The sequence below is a fragment of the Neomonachus schauinslandi genome, chromosome 2, assembly GCF_002201575.2.
Source record: "Neomonachus schauinslandi chromosome 2, ASM220157v2, whole genome shotgun sequence".
In the NCBI taxonomy this organism is placed as follows: Eukaryota; Metazoa; Chordata; class Mammalia; order Carnivora; family Phocidae; genus Neomonachus; species Neomonachus schauinslandi.
Window position 1 is genome coordinate 16,941,506 of NC_058404.1, and position 17,563 is coordinate 16,959,068.

At 37.4% G+C, this 17,563-nt stretch overlaps 1 protein-coding gene across 1 annotated transcript; it reads left to right on the forward strand.

Moving 5' to 3' along the window:
- The first annotated feature begins 1,790 nt into the window (after positions 1-1,790).
- On the forward strand, positions 1,791-16,370 carry TLR3 (toll like receptor 3). The gene is made up of 5 exons (XM_021694245.1): positions 1,791-1,856; positions 8,314-8,768; positions 10,935-11,126; positions 13,787-15,639; positions 15,868-16,370. The coding sequence occupies exons 2-5, from the start codon at positions 8,325-8,327 to the stop codon at positions 16,094-16,096; spliced, it is 2,718 nt and encodes a 905-aa protein (XP_021549920.1). The 5' UTR covers positions 1,791-1,856; positions 8,314-8,324; the 3' UTR covers positions 16,097-16,370.
- The last annotated feature ends 1,193 nt before the right edge of the window (positions 16,371-17,563 follow it).

Genomic DNA, 17,563 nt, shown 5'->3' on the forward strand with positions numbered 1-17,563 from the left:
CAATCAACATTGTGGAAAATCTAATATGCGAAAGGAGTCATAAAGCATAAGAGATGGGTGTGTCGGATTGTCGAGGGAATGTTTTTCATTTATCTAATGATACATAACATACCACTCAAAATTTGAGGGGAGGGGGTTAAAACAACAACAGTCATTTATTTGCTTACTCTTCCATAATTTTGGCAGGACCTGGGGACAACTCATCTCTGCTCCATGTGACTCAATCGGGATTGGAAGATCCACTCCCAATATGGCTTACTCATATGGACAGCAAGTTGAGGCTGATTGTCTCCTAGGTGCTCAGTGGAGTTGTTGACCAGACTCAATTCTCCTCCATGTTGCCTTTGCAGAAGCCTAGGTTGGGCTTCTCACCACACACCAACAGAGTTCTGAAAGGAAGAAGGTGAGTGCCAATGTGCAAATGCTTATCAAGTCTTGGCTCACTTCATGCTTAATAATATCCTATTGGCCAACTCTAGTCACATGACCAAGCCCAGAGTCGATGTGGGAAAAAATAATGCAAAGAGCCTGGTTCACTGGAGGCCAAAGTACCAGCCTACCATGGAAAAGTGGCTGGAGAGTTATAATACAAACAACATACCTTGTTCTGCTTCAAGGAGCTCACAGAGAAGAAACATTTTGAATACTATTAATGTTTTACTGCATATTGCAATGGGTAGATGTGAGGGACGATCTTTTACTCAGGACAATTGTTTGCTTATGGTATTATATTATAGATAGGATAAATGAAAAATCAGAAAAGCATGACCATGAGCCCAGTGACCACAAGATGGTTCCAACTAAGGCTGACGCCCAAGGGGAGGACATTTTGCATCACGATACAGACCTGTTTTCTTGCCCTCCATTCTTCAATCGAGTCAATCTAGGAACGTGTTTTAACTGATCCAGGCTGTTTTATTACTATACTTGTCTGAATAACGAAGCATTATAGTAACTTGTGGTATATCCTTAGGCAAATCCCTCACCATGCTGTTTCCTCATTTCTCAAACAAGGGAGTCAAATTAGGTGATTTCTACAGTTCCTTCTAAGTGTTATATTTTACTATATAACAATATAGTTGGTAACATTATATCCTATTATATCAATAATGAGAAATGTGTTCTTTTCCTGACAAGCACATCCCTTTAACTAGTCAGTAAAGTTTATTGAGAACTAACTTGTGAATCTGGACTTCTCTGGGCCCATCTGTTTGCTCCCTAACAGGCTCTAACTATGGAAACTGGAGTAGCATGAGTTAGGACTGGCTTTTGGCTTTGCAGGGGCCAGCGGTTTCTCTATTGAGAACTAGGTGCCTTCTTGGATCAAAAGGTTAATTTCTGCATTACTTATCATCCTGGGTTGCTAAGAAGATAAGGGACGTGAAAGTATTTAGCTTTGATTAGGGATTGAGGTTTTTTCTCACTCTGACCATACTCTACTAGGTTCTGACAGTTTTGCATCAGTCTTTGGGAAAAAATAGAGGAATTCACTCTCAGGTATCTGCTAACCTCTAGAGTACTAGCCCTGCCCACGCCAAGGGAGGTCCCACTTTTTCAGCTTTTCTGTTGCTAAATCTGTGACCCTTTTAATGAAACCCAAGGGACTGTACACGAGGCAGAAAAGCAAGACATTTTTAAGAAGCAATTTAATATCTCTCTTCCTGATATTGTGCTTTTTTCCCTTTGCCTTCTTAGAATCCAAGAACTGTAAGAAGCTTGCTTTTTTTTTTTCTTTTCTTTTCTTTTTTAGTTTCACTTTCGAGATTGCAGCAGATCTGCCATGCCTCCCTGGTGAGAACGACTGAATTTGGACTAATGAAAAAAGGAATGGTCAGCTGTTATCAGAGTAAATGAAGGTACATCTTTAAAATTCTTACTGGGATAGGATCTCTCATGTTGGCTAGAACTGGGACTGCACGTTGGTTTTAGTATTCTTTGGTCTTTCTTTGGTGTGGTGCTTGAAATCTAGTCAGAATCAACAAGGAGAATGGAAGAAAAGAGAGATGATAGAGGTGTGGGGAGAAGTGTATCATAACTCAGTGGACATGTAATAGCAAGAATTTATAATTAACATAATAAAATCCTTTAGACAGTAATTAATTTTTTTTTTCTTTGTGGATTTCTGGACCTGGAAAAGCACATTAGGAAATTTATGGAGATCATTTTGCAATAGGCTTTTTTTTAAAAAAAATCGTATCTTTGGGGTGCTTGGGTGGCTCAGTTGGCTAAGCATTTGCCTTCAGCTCAGGTCATGATCCCGGGGTTCTGGGATCAAGCCCTGCTTGGGGCTCCCTGCTCAGTGGGAAGTGTGCTTTTCCCTCTGTCCCTCTGCCTCACCTCCCCAACCCCCTGCTCTTGTGTGCTTTCTCTCTCAAATAAATAAAAAAATAAAATCATATCTTTGTCTTAAAGTTCAGAGCCCTGTGAGCTTGAAAGAGTTTCTCTCCTTTTCTCAGTTGTGTTGACTGGAGAGGAGACGGAAGCTGGCGTTTTAGGATAATGCGCTTGAAAAGGAGAAAACACTTCAGGTGTTCCTGGGAGTACAAAAGTGGCTTCTTTGACCTCATAAAGGAAAGTGGAGGAAGGTGACAAGTAGAAAGGCGTTTAGATGTATAGGAAGATCAGAAAGCAGCACTGGCAAATGCAGGCGCTTCAGATGAAATCTGAGTCAGCCTTGGGCTGTAGTAGCTCAGGAAGTTACCTCCCAGTTTCGCAATAGCATTGTGTGTTCCTGTGTGTCTGCAGTTAGGTGTTACCTGTATACATTCAGGGGGGAAAAAAAAAAGTATTGTGAAGTGCACAAACCAAACTGGAGAAGCCGACTAAATAGTGGTTAGCTCTAAGTAGCCTGGCTCCAGACTCCATGTCTTCATCATGATGCAATGTTATCTCTCACTCGGACAGACACATGTAATTCGATGTACCCTGAAAGGCCTTTCTAAAATTGCAAGGCCCACTGAGTCCTGTTTTCCATCTTTTTAGCTTTCTTTGCTTCTATTATGTCTCATACAATAGCAATTTTTTCCCTTCTGTTTCATCCTCTAACTGTGTTTTCATTTGTTTCACTGAATCAAATTCCAGAATAACTTTTGCATACAATTTGCATAGTTATAAAGTTACCAAACCTTTGCATATTTCAAAATGCTTTCCCCCCTTATCGTGAGTTGTTCAGCCAGAAATGAAATTTAGGTTCAGTTTCCCCTGATCATTTTGGAAGCTCATCACTACTGTTTTCTAGTGGCTGATGTTGCTGATGAAAAGTTTTCTACCATTCAGGATCTTTTTCTTTTGGAAGTAATTGATCATATGTTCTCCTGTGAAGGTTTTAGGATTTTTTTTTTACTTGTGAATGGCCACAATTCCGAAGTTTCATAAGATTCTCTCTGTGGATTTTCATTTTTCACTCCTCCTGCCTACCATTTGGTGAGTGTTTTCCATGTGATGAATGTATTTTCAGATCTGGGAATGTCTTTCAGTCCTTCAGGGATATTCTTTGTGAATAGATTAGTCCTTTTCAGTAATTCTGATCTTTATCTATAGCCCTTCCAGAAGAGATAAATGTCACCCAGACAAGGAAGAGAATATATTGCAGGGACTGTAAGTGTGAGTTGGTAAATACAAGTAGAAGCATTTGTGGTACAGGGAAGAGAGGTTTGGGAGAATCTCAGAGAGGTGAGGTTTGGGGAGTTAGTTCCTGATTTCCAGAATGTATCATTTCCAGCTCCAAATTTTTCATGTACCTGAGCAATTTGGTGAGGAGCCTCATAGCTGGCCTGGGCTGTGATCTTTGTCATAGCCTATAAATATAAAAACTGTGTATAGCTTTAACAATACTTAGTGCCAGTATTATAAAGGCCATAAAATAATTAATAGAAACTGACTTTTCTTCTGTTTCTGAGAACTAGATTAGAATAAAAGTAAAACCACTATATTTTAAAAGCCGATTAGAAAAATTACAAATACTCATACTAGTTCTGTTTTCCTACAATTAATCCTCTAAAATGATGTTATTCTCTAAAACTTATCTGGAATTCTTCTTGTGACATGACTTTTAGAGCTTATGGAAAACCTAACTTATTTAAATATCATTTTTATTGATCCATCTGCATACACTGAAGATGTATTTGATTTTTTAAAATATCTGTAAGTGAAACTAGGTAATTGATCATACCAGAGACTATCACATTAGGTACATATCCCACCAAAATAAAGTTGTGACCATTTACGGAGGTAAGAGAGGTTTTCTTGAGCTGATTAACTGCCCATGGAAAGCTATTCATTCAACATGTATTTATTCAATACTTGCTATGGTCCAGTCATTGTTCTAGACACAAGCAAAGCAGTACAGAGTAAAGACAACCATGTCTTCTACTATTATAACTTTATACTCTAGTCAGGTGGAATAGTTAATTAAATAATAAGTAAAATTATTTCAGATAATTCCCATCAACCATGGCACGGAAAAAGCAATCTAGGAAAAGAATAACAAATAGAAGGATTTACGCTTCTGGGGCTCCTGGGTGGCTTAGTCGTTAAGCGTCTGCCTTCGGCTCAGCTCATGATCCCAGGTCCTGGGGTGGACTGGGCTCCTTGTTCGGCAGGAAGCCTGCTCCTCCCTCTCCCACTCCCCCTGCTTGTGTTCCCTCTCTCGCTGTGTCTCTCTCTGTGTCAAATAAATAAAATCATTAAAAAAAAAAAAAAGAAGGATTTACGCTTCTGAATTCAAGGTTTACTATAAGGCCACAGTAATCAAAACAATGTGGTGTTTGTATAAGAACTGACAAATATTTCCATGTAAGAGAGTGGTGAGCCCAGATATAGACCCACACTTAAATCCACCCACACTTATTTGATTTTTAAGAAGGTTACTGAAGCAATCCAGTGGGGGAAGGAAAAGGAAAAAAAAAAAGTCTGACAAACTGGGCGTGCAACTGAAAAAAATGAACCTTGACTCTTCCTTCGCATCACACACAACATTTTATTAAAGAGAGATCACAGGCCTTAACCTAACACCTAAAACCACAATCTTTTCTTAAAAAAGCAGAATTTGGGGGTAGGCAAAGTTTCTTAGACAGGACACAGAAAGCAGTAATATTAAAAAAAGATAAATTAGACTTGATCATAATTATGAAGATATCATCATTCATTAAGAAAATGAGTAGGTAACCCACAAAATGGGAGAAAACACAAATATAAATCTGACAATGGACTGATACTTGTGTATATAAAAAATTCCTAAAATTCAATAATAAATAAGAAACAACCTAATTTTAAAAATGAGTGAAATCTTCAAATATACAAGGGAAAATATACAAATGGATAATAAGCATATAAAAATTGTTAAATATCATTAGTCAGCCAAGAAATGAAAATTAAAAACCATAATGAGATATTACTACACACTCACCGGAAAGAGTGAAAAATAATCGTGCCAAATGTTGGTAAAGATGTTGGTGGGAGTGTAAAATGGCATAAACTTTACTAAAAGATCTGGCAGTTTCTTATAAAAGTAATTATACTCTACCTTACCAAATGCCCAACAATTTCAATCATGGGTAATTATCCCAAAGAAATCAAGTATATGTGTCCATAAAAACATGTACAAAGATGTTCATAGTAACTTCATTCATAATTGTGTAAACTTCACACAATCCATGTGTGTAATAATATCAGCATGGATAAAATATATTTATACAATGGCATACCATTTAGTTAAAAAAAAAAAGAGTACCCCAAAACAAACAACATGGATGAACTTCAAAAATATTTGAGTGAAATATCTCTTATTTAAGAGAGTGAATATGATCCCATTGATAGGAAGTTATAAATCACGCAACACTATAGTAGAAAAAGTCAGAGCTATGACGGTCTCTGGGAGACAGGGATTAGAATGAACTGGAAGGCAATGGGGGAACTCTTTAGGGTTTAGGTTACACAGGTGCATACACGTGTCGAAAGTCAGAGAATGTACACTAAAGATTTGTGCATTTCGTTGTATGCAAATTTTATATCAGAAGAAAAACTCAACAAATACTGAACCGAAAGTAGCAATGCACACTCTTTTAGAGGGAAAGGTACTGATGTTGCAGTGTACTTTGGTGAACTGGTGGATAGAGGATGGATAGATGGGTAGATATATGATAGTGGAAGAGTGTTCACTGTAAAATTCTGTGAGTTGTGCTGTTGTTTAGGACTTTTCATTAAAAATGCTAGAAAAAGGGCGCCTGGGTGGCTCAGTTGGTTAAGCGACTGCCTTCGGCTCAGGTCATGGTCCTGGAGTCCCTGGATCGAGTCCCGCATCGGGCTCCCTGCTCAGCAGGGAGTCTGCTTCTCCCTCTGACCCTCCCCCCTCTCATGTGCTCTCTCTCATTCTGTCTCTCTCAAATAAATAAAATCTTTAAAAAAAAATGCTAGAAAAAAATAACTGTGGTAGAGCCATATTCTGTATGAATGGAAATGAGCAAATGCTGCTATAGGACAAGATGTGGATCAGTCTCACAAACCTAATATGGAATTTAAAAAAGGCATACAATGATACACAGCGCAGAATTCCATTCACATGTAATACAAAAGCAAGTAAACTTAATCTTTCTGTGTATGACATAATGAAGTGTTTGTCTGGGGAAGGAGGAGGTGGTGGCTGGGCAAGAGCATGAGGGAGGTTTCTGGGGGGCTCATTGTGCTCTATTTCCTGCTATGAGTGGTGAATGCACTGACATGCTCTTGATGAAAATTCAACAAGCTGTACATTCATGATTTGTATACTGTTCTGTATATATTTAAAATATAATTACTGGGGCGCCTGGGTGGCTCAGTCGTTAAGCGTCTGCCTTCGGCTCAGGTCATGATCCCAGGGTCCTGGAATGGAGCCCCGCATAGGGTTCCCTGCTCTGCAGGAAGCCTGCTTCTCCCTCTCCCACACCCCCTGCTTGTGTTCCCTCTCTCGCTGTGTCTCTCTGTCAAATAAATAAAATCTTTAATATATATATATATATAATTACTAATATTTAAAAAGTACATATATAATACAAATCCTGATACAAAAAGCTGAGCTTTTATCTAGAAATATAGAATAAAAAGATAAAAACGTGGAATATGAAAGGAAATTTTATTTTTTTAAAGATTTATTTATTTTAGAGAGAAATAGAGAGCAAGAGTGCAAGAGCAAGGGGCAGGGGAGGGGCAGAGAGAGAATCCTTAAGCAGACTCCCTGCTGAGGAGGGAGACTGACTCAGGGCTGGATCCTGGACCCTGAGATCATGACCTGAGCTGAAACCAAGAGTTGGATGCATAACTGACAGAGCCACCCAGGTGCCCCTAAAAGGGAACTTTAAATAGAAATAAGATCACATGAAGGGCCAATGTTTACCTAAAAGTGGTTTCAAAGGAGAGAACACAGGAAAAGAAAGAGGGGAAATGATCCAAATAGTAATAGAAAAAGAAAGCTAAAAATTTAAGGAAGACATGAGTCCTCAGACCGAAAATGCCTTAGGGTGTATATCTACATTTTAGAGGAAAGATTTAGCATGAAATATCCTTTTGAAATTTTACATTACCAAGGATAAAGAAAAAGACACTTCCAAAGAGAAAACAGAGAGTAAAATAAAGTTATCTTTTATATAAAGGAAAGAAAACCAGATGGGCATGATTTCTTCTTAGCAACAATGGATACTAGAAGACAATGGAATAATGCCTTCATGACTTTGCAGAAAAAGTATTTTGAACCTCAAATAGCCTACACGTCAAAATCATATGACAAAAGAACAAAAACAAATATTCAAGAACTTAAAAGATAAAACCTCCTATAAGTATTTTGGGGAAAGAGGGGGAAGAGCTACTCAAGGAGACACTTTAGTCAAAAATATTTCAAGAAAGAAGTTACTGAAATCCATGATAGTGACATTAACCCAGGAATATGGTGGAATGGATTCCAAGATGATAACCAAATAGCAGGTGTTAGACATATCCCTCCAAACTAGTCATTTACCCAAGAGAATGATGAAGAAGGTAATTGATCTTGGTGTTACAGAAATGAAATCACATATTGTGCTTCTCTCAAAAAGGCACTGCATTAAACTGGGATGGAGGTGAAGGGTGAGGAGGGAGTTTGTAGGCTCCATTTTTTACTTTTCTGTGCTATTTGAATTATTTCCATTTGATATATTGCTTGTATAATACATACTTGTATATCATAGAAGTTGTGAGTTAAAAGATCATACATAGTCACATTGGTTATCTGTTTTACAAGGAAAATACCAATGCCTGTGAAGGCCTATGTTACTAATGTCTCTTACTTGTTTACATTTCTTTTAGAGGGGAGAATCATGAACCAGAGTTTACCTTTTCATATCTACTTCTTTTTGGGACTGTTGCCCTTGTGGATACTGTGTACATCCTCTGCCAATAAATGTGTTGTTAGACATGAAGTAGCTGACTGCAGCCATCTGAAGTTGACTCAAGTGCCTGATGACCTTCCGGCAAACATAACAGTGTTGAATCTCACCCATAATCAGCTCCGAAGATTACCATCTGCCAATTTTACAAGATATAGCCAACTTACTATCTTGGATGGAGGATTTAACTGCATCTCAAAACTGGAGCCAGAATTGTGCCAAAAACTCCCCCTGTTGGAAATTTTGAACCTCCAACACAATGAGCTATCTCACCTTTCAGATCAAACTTTTGTCTTCTGCATGAATTTGACTGAACTCCATCTAATGTCCAATTCAATCAAGAAAATTCAAAATAATCCCTTTCAAAACCTGAAGGTAAGATGAAAATGTTCATCTCCATATAAAAAATTAAAAATATGTTATCTCATGTTAAGTTTTCAAGTCACTTATGAATCTTTAGACTTTGTATCTAAATATCAAGGTGAAGAATAAGAAAACCAATCTTACCCCATTTATGTTTGAAAATGTTTTCAAAAGGGAAAATAGCATCTTAAACCAATTTCAGTCGTAATTTTTTTTTTAAAAGATTTTATTTATTTATTTGACAGAGACACAGTGAGAGAGGGAACACAAGCCAGCAGGGGGAGTGGAAAAAGGAGAAGCAGGCTTCCCGCTGAGCGGGGAGCCCGATGTGGGGCTCGATCCCAGGACACTGGGATCATGACCTGAGCCGAAGGCAGATGCTTAACGACTGAGCCACTCAGGCGCCCCCTTCAGTCTTAATTTTTAAAGAACTTTGCCTCTCTTGCTCCCTCCCATTAAAAATTTAACTTAGATACAAGAGGTAGAGGTCAAAGAAGAATCTGATCTGTGATAACCAAAGAAGAATCAGAATATACCACGAGGAACACAGCAAATAAAACTCTGAGTGCTGCTGATTTAGTACCTGAAGTAATAACAAAAAATGCCATATCCAAATTCTGACTTAAATGAAGTTAACAAATTGATGAATGATAAAGCAAATTGTTCAATTAAAAATTATGTACTCTTGGGGCACCTGGGTGACTCAGTCATTAAGCATCTGCCTTCGACTCAGATGATCCCAGGTCCTCGGATCGAGCCCCGCATCCGGGCTCCCTGCTCCGCGGGAATCCAGCTTCTCCCTCTCATACTCCTCCTGCTGTGTTCCCTCTCTCGCTGTGTCTCTCTCTGTCAAATAAATAAATAAAATCTTTAAAAAAAAACAACTACGTACTCTTGATTTAAGAACTCTCTTTACAAGATTGCTTTTCCAACGGCCACCATCTTTTTTTTCAGTGCTTTGCTTGAATTTTGCATGTGTGAAAATGTATGTTATTGTCTCTCAATCTGAGACAATTATTAAGTACTTTTCTTAAACCAAAGCCATTTTTAAAACTCTGTTTTCTTCATTTTATGGACCTAGAAAAAATTTGGCATTCTTTGACCTCATGTGCCAAGAATAGTGTACAAACTTAAATATGCTTTAAAACATTTATAAAATGATTTGCTTGCTAGTGATTTGAAAATTCTTTCTTGTGCCTCCTTAGATTCTGAAGTGGACGAAATGTCTTTGGACACAAAGACCTCAAAATCTGGTTAGAGTAATCCTTGGCAAAATGTTCTTTTATTTTTAAAACATAAATAAAAGTCTCACTCTCTTTGAACACATTACATAAGATTCTGGCCTAATATATATCAGCTTTTCATTACCTTTTACCCGAGTGGAAGTCTGTGTGTTAAAAAGTAGCACTAGGGTGGTAAAATGTCCCACGAAACAAACAAAAATGAATATTCTGCACTAGTCATGATGCAGAATTTACATAAGTGTCAGTCTTTCCCAATATAAAAAATCTTCTTAGGATTTCATGGACAGCAAAGTTCTACTCATACTTCTTTAAGAAGAAAATTTTTTCTTCTTTTTTTCTATTGTTTAGTTTCAAGGCTGATGATGTATGACCCTCTATGTTTGTTGAGCCACATGAATATTCCTCACATCATAAAGAAATGCTTATTATAAATAAATGCTTATTTTTTAAGATTTTATTTATTTTTGTGAGAGAGAGAGAGCGTGAGTGCACAAGTGGGGGTTGGGGGGGGCAGACTGAGAAGAAGACTCCCTGCTGAACAGGGAGCCCAATGCAGGGCTTGATCCCAGGACCCTGAGATCATGACCTGAGCTGAAGGCAGATGCTTAAGCAACTGAGCCACCCAGGTACCCCTAAATAAATGCTTATTATGAATACTCCTTATATCAAGAATAAATGAGCTTAAGTCCTTTTATTTTGGTAAGAGAAATAAAATGATTCTTTTTTAAATGAATCTTGAAATAAGAAACAAAACACTTGCAATAATGGTATTTTCAATCACACAAAGATTTTTTTATTACTCCTACTGTAAGTTTTCTAGAATAGTAGAGAGGTAACTTTTTGCTGTTATTTCTGAGTTATTTCTAAGATTCAAGTACATTTAAAGGAACTATTTTTGGAGGCAAGACTAACGTACATCTTTTTTCTTTCTCAGAATTTAATCAAATTAGATCTATCTCATAATGGTTTATCATCTACTAAATTAGGAAGTCAGCTCCAACTGGAAAATCTCCAAGAGCTTCTGTTATCAAATAATAAAATTAATGTACTGAGACCTGAAGAACTTGATTTCCTTGGTAATTCTTCTTTAAAAAAATTAGAGTTGTCATCAAATCCAATTAAAGAGGTAAGAAGTAAGGTAAAATTATTTTGTGTTCTACCTTTAAGTGTGGGCAGTCCCTAACTGTGTCACTTGGATAAGAATCTAAAGATTCCTAGAGAAAGGGGTGATAACGTTTGCCACGTCTTCCAGAAATCCTTCATACTTCCTGCCTGGGGACACTGATGTCATCCTCACAGAAAGAGAGAGTCCGGTAGCAGTAAGGAGCTGAGGCTCTGCTGCCTAATAGAAGTGGGTTAAAATCCCTGTTCCAATTACAGGCTAGTACTTGGACCTTGGGGAACCTACTTAACCTCTCTGGGTCTTACTTTCCTCACTTGTAAAGTGGAAACAATACTATTTATCCCATAAAATCTCTGAAAGAATTAAAATAGCGTGATAGTTAAGAGGATGGGCTTTAGAGTTGGGTTAGCTAGCTCTGCATCCGGGCTTTCTCTCCTAATGATTGTGTAATCAGGCAAATTATTCAAATTCTTCATGCTCCAGTTCCCCAACTGCAAAATTGGTAAAATAATAACTATGTCATAGGCTGTATGGTAAAGAATTTAGCAGTGTCTGGCATGTAAGTGTTCCATAAATGATAACTAGCATTAAAATATTATAAAAAATCCTCCTATAATGGGATCTACCTAACTAACCTTCTCTTTGGATCCATGATAGTCAATTCATTAACTGCTTTCATATACAGATATGTCTGTATTTTATTCCTTTACAGGCTGAGAATAAGAATATTGGAAATCATAAACTAAGTCAGACTTTTAAAAGCTGTATTCATTATCAGAATAAAAATAGACTGTGTATTGGTCCTGAGATAATAAAATATAAACAAACAACAAATGAACATTTTACTCAATACTCGGGCTAAGTTTTGAACAGCATTTTTTAAATTTAGAACATTTGTTGTAGAAGTCTTATAAATATGTAAGTAGTGGGGGGGGGGAGGGGATAAAAATCATCCCAAAGCCCATATTCCAGAGACAGCCAGTATTAGCATTTGGGTATTTTTAGCTCCAGCTTTTCTCCAAGTGATAATAAGAAAAAACAACAGCAGGTGGAATTCAGAGTACAAATTCAAAATACACTGTGTGTCAGACACTGTGATAAGTTCTATATACATATATGTTTTTAAAAAAAATTTTTTTACTTAGTCCTGTAACTAAATTATTCTTATCATCATTTTACACAAGGGTAAATTGAGATAAGGAAGGATTGAGGAACTTGCCCAAGGTCTCACAAGTGGTTATCTGGTGACAAAACTGGGTTTCTGGCAGTGTTAGATCAGAGCCCATGCTCTCCACAGCTGTTCCGTATTGCCTCCCTCCGGCGACAGCGTATCCTGCCATTTAAAAGTAATATCATATGGAATATGACTCAGCCATCAGAAAGGATGAATACCCAACTTGTGCATCAACATGGATGGGACTGGAGGAGATGATGCTAAGTGAAATAAGTCAAGCAGAGAAAGTCGGTTATCATACCGTTTCCCTTATTTGCGGAACATAACGAATAGCATGGAGGACATTAGGAGAAGGAAGGGAAAAATGAAGGGGGCGGAAATTGGAGGGGGAGATGAACCATGAGAGACTATGGACTCCAGGAAACAAACTGAGGGTTCTAGAGGGGAGGGGGTGGGGACATTGGTTAGCCTGGTGATAGGTATTAAGGAGGGCACGCACTGCATGAAGCACTGGGTGTTATACGCAAAGAATCATGGAACACTACATCAAAAACTAATGATGTAATGAAGGGGACTGACATAATAAAAAAGTAATATCATATCATGAACATTCTCCATATCATTAAGAATTATTCAAAAACTCAATTTTGATTACTGTAAAATAGTGCTGTCATGTAAGTTCATCCTAATTAATTTAACAATCTTCTGCTTCGTAGTCCAATTCCCTTTACTTACAGTGAAGTACACTTTCTTCCCCATTTTTGCCTTTTCTTCCATTAGCCTTCACATCTCACTAAATGACACGCAGTAGGAGTCGGAGCCTTTGCTCTCCCGGTGTTGAACCACCACCCAGGACTGGCTATTGCCCTCTGTATTCCTTCCCTCCTGCTGCCTCTGTTCTCTCGTTCTGGCGTTGAACCCCACCCAAGGCTTCTGGTGAGGGAGTGGGGTCAGAGCAGGAGGGATCTGGAAGCACTATCATGAAATAAAGTCAGGAGAAAAAACTGTAGTGGAAAGACAAAGAGCAAGCTGGAGCTCAGCGTCACAGAAGGGCAAGTGGGAGTCATTGTTTCATAATACAATCCACCCTTTCATTTCATGTGTTCATTGAGAACTGCGGTCATCAAGACAAACAGGATCTGCCCCAGTGGTGACTTTAAAAATACCTTATTAATTACAATTATACTCAGATCAAGTAAAAGCACCAGGGACCTAACCTAGACTGGGAGGTCAGGGAAGGCCCCCTGACGAGGAGACCCTTAAATGCTGGGTGGAAGGTAGTCAGAGGCCCGGAAGGGTAAGGGGTTGGAACAGGAGGGGGGTGTTGCAGGCACAGAGTAAGGAGCGGTGCAGTGGAGGTGTGGGGAAGAAATGCAGAGAAGATGGTGAAGGGGAATGGGACTGAGTAAAGAATTGTTTAAGCTTTTCAAGAGTCATGCAGATGCCACTGTGTTTTGGTTATTAACCTCCTTTCCCCCCCCAACTTCAGTTCTCTCCAGGGTGTTTTCATGCAATTGGGAAATTATTTGGCCTCTCTCTGAACAATGCTCAACTGACCCCCAGCCTCACAGAGAAGCTCTGTTTGGAACTGTCAAACACAAGCATTCGGAATCTATCCCTGAGCAACACCCAGCTGTACAGAACAAGCAATATGACTTTCATTGGATTGAAGCACACAAATCTCACCATGCTCGATCTTTCCCACAACAACTTAAATGTGATTGAGAATAATTCCTTTGCTTGGCTTCCACATCTAGAATATTTCTTCCTGGAGTATAATAACATAGAGCATTTGTTTTCTCGCTCCTTTTATGGGCTTCTCAATGTGGGATACCTGGATTTGCAACGCTCTTTTTCTAAACAAAGCATTTCCCTTGCTTTGCATCCCAAGATTGATGATTTTTCCTTTCAGTGGCTAAAATGTTTGGAGTATCTTAACATGGAAGACAACAACTTTCCAGGCATAAAAAACAATATGTTCACGGGATTGATAAAGCTGAAACACTTAAGTCTCTCCAACTCCTTCGCAAGTTTGCGAACTTTAACCAATGAAACATTTTTGTCCCTTGCTCAGTCTCCTTTAGTCACACTCAATCTAACCAAAAACAAAATCTCAAAAATAGAGAGTGGTGCTTTTTCTTGGTTGGGCCACCTACAGGTACTCGACCTTGGCCTTAATGAAATCGGGCAAGAACTCACGGGCCAAGAATGGAGAGGTCTAGGAAATATTGTTGAAATCTACCTTTCCTACAACAAATACCTACAACTGACTAGCAGCTCTTTTGTCTTGGTTCCAAGCCTCCGACGACTGATGCTTCGAAGAGTGGCCCTTAGAAATGTGGACAGCTCCCCTTCACCTTTTCATCCTCTTCAAAACTTGACTATTCTGGATCTAAGCAACAACAATATAGCCAACATAAATGCTGAACTGTTGGAGGGTCTTGAGAAACTAGAAATTCTGGATTTGCAGCATAACAACTTAGCAAGGCTATGGAAACATGCAAACCCCGGTGGTCCTATTCATTTTCTAAAGGGTCTTTCTCACCTCCACATTCTTAATTTAGAGTCTAATGGCTTTGATGAGATCCCAGCAGAAGTATTCAAGGACTTACTTGAATTAAAAAGCATTGATTTAGGATTGAATAATTTAAATATATTTCCACCATCTGTCTTTGATGGTCAGGCATCTCTAAAGTCATTGAACCTTCAGAAGAATCTCATAACGTCAGTTGAGAAGAATGTTTTTGGGCCAGCCTTCAGGAACCTGAGTAATTTAGATATGAGCTTTAATCCATTTGATTGTACCTGTGAAAGTATTGCCTGGTTTGTTAATTGGATTAACAGGACCCATACCAACATCTCTGAGCTATCAAGCCATTACCTCTGCAATACTCCACCTCAATATCATGGTTTCCCCGTGATGCTTTTTGATATATCACCCTGCAAAGACAGTGCCCCCTTTAAACTCTTTTTCATAATAAATACCAGTGTCTCACTGATTTTTATCGTTATCGTACTGCTTATCCATTTTGAAGGCTGGAGGATATCTTTTTACTGGAATGTTTTAGTGCATCGAATTCTTGGTTTCAAAGAAATAGACAGACAGCCAGAGCAGTTTGAATATGCAGCGTATATAATTCATGCCTATAAAGATAAGGATTGGGTCTGGGAACACTTCTTTTCAATGGAAGAAAAAGATCAAACTCTCAAATTTTGTCTCGAAGAAAGGGACTTTGAGGCAGGTGTCCTTGAACTTGAATCAATTGTTAATAGCATCAAAAGGAGCAGAAAAACTATTTTTGTTGTAACACAGAATCTACTAAAAGATCCATTATGCAAAAGGTAGGTGAACATTGTGAAGTTTTAAGTGTGTACTTATTTTTTTGATTGAGCTTTTAAATATTACTTACATTATGACTCACAACTCAAAGAATTTTAAAAATAAATTTCTTAAAAAATAACCTGATTATTAGGGACAGATAAAAACAAATTTAAGGAGGATGTGAGAGCTTTTGTCTGTTAAAAACTGTATACTGGTATATAACATATTTCAATTTTTTTTCCCCCTAGATTCAAGGTGCACCAAGCGGTTCAACAAGCTATTGAACAAAATCTGGATTCCATTATATTGATCTTTCTTGAGGAGATCCCAGATTATAAACTGAACCATGCACTCTGTTTGCGAAGAGGGATGTTTAAATCTCATTGCATCTTGAGCTGGCCAGTTCAGAAAGAACGGGTAAATGCCTTTCATCATAAATTGCAAGTAGCGCTTGGATCCAGAAATTCAGTACATTAAATTTATTTCAAGAATAAGGTAACAGAGGAGTAACTTTCCCAACTTAAAAAGTTTCATAGTCAATTTAGGCTTTATTTGAAAATAATGTAAATCTGTTTATTCATATTTAGAGAATATTGTCCCATGATTCTATCTCTTCTAACTCTCTATTGCAAGCCTTTTATTACCAGCTGAGTTCATTGGACCCAAAATAACCATATAAGAATATCTTCTATGAATGAATATACAATTGGTTACTGAGGTCTATGACAACTTAAAATTTTTTAAAATATTCCTCATTTAAAGAAAAGTTAGAATTATGGGAAGGTTTCTGATAATTATATTTGGAGTTTTTTTAGATGCACTCATAGTAGAATAAGAGATAATTGTTTAGTGGATACAATGCTATTTCAACCGTGAAAGAGTAAAATACATACCCCAATTTTTAAAAGCTTAGGTATAGTATTTTTTCAATTGGAAAGCTTTCATTTTAGTGGTGCCCGTCTCACTGTTGATTTTGTTAAGTATTAAATCCCATTTTAATATACAGATTCGTGGTCAGAAAACATTTGCAGTTCATTTTGATCACTTAGTAAAATAAATATTTTAGTAAATACTTACTTATATTTTCCTGATATTTGGGTTTCTGCTATAGGTGTTAGAAGAAACAATTCTCCTACTTAAAAATATTACAAAAAAAAAAAAAGATTACAGAAAGGCTTGCTTCCTGAAGGTTAATTAGTAGATTGGCTTTGTGGAGATAAAATATTCTTTTCTCTTGGTCACACACTCAGGAGATGGCCCTGGTCAAATCATTTGGTCCCACTGGGATTCTTTGACTCCTGAGCTTGAAAATTATGGTGATAAACAAAATCTTAAATAATCCCATATAATTAATGATGACCATGGTATAGTGCCTTCACATGAAATATATTATGTCATAAAATTATATGCTATGTACATGTTAGTCCTCTTCTAGAAAGACTATTATTTTAAATTTTATTTTTGTCTTACAATGAAAAGAATCTAATTATTGGAAATAGACAAGAATAGCCTTTTAAAACACCTTTATAGTTCTGGTATTCAAATATAAGAGAGGGTTGAAATGATAAGCTGAGTTAATTTCTATATTAGAAGCACCTGTTTGCTAAATTTAGGGAGCATTTGAGGTATTGCATTTTGGAACTTTGATTTAAATAGTTCAGTATTCTCAGGGCTAAGCTCACAGAATCCTGAAGTAATATCCACTGTATTGCTGGTTCTGAAAGAGTCTCTCAACAATGTGAATGTGTGGAGGACTCATTTTCATTTTCCCATTATACATCATCCTTGCACACAAGACACTTGTTCTATAGCTTTTTTTGTTAAAGTGTGTTTTCTGCCTGTAAAATAATCTTGTTTTATTTTGGCATCATAAGCTATAAATAAATAAATGAATGAATAAATAAAATTAAACTTTTATGATGCCAAAATAAAATTAACAATTAC

What these genes read in the sequence shown, in the direction of transcription:
- TLR3 (XM_021694245.1), top strand. Translation starts at nt 8,325, where the DNA reads ATGAACCAGAGTTTACCTTTTCATATCTACTTCTTTTTGGGACTGTTG. An exon ending in ATCCCTTTCAAAACCTGAAG is followed by an intron (nt 8,769 to 10,934) that starts GTAAGATGAAAA and finishes TTTCTTTCTCAG; the next exon opens with AATTTAATCAAATTAGATCT. An exon ending in CATCAAATCCAATTAAAGAG is followed by an intron (nt 11,127 to 13,786) that starts GTAAGAAGTAAG and finishes CCCCAACTTCAG; the next exon opens with TTCTCTCCAGGGTGTTTTCA.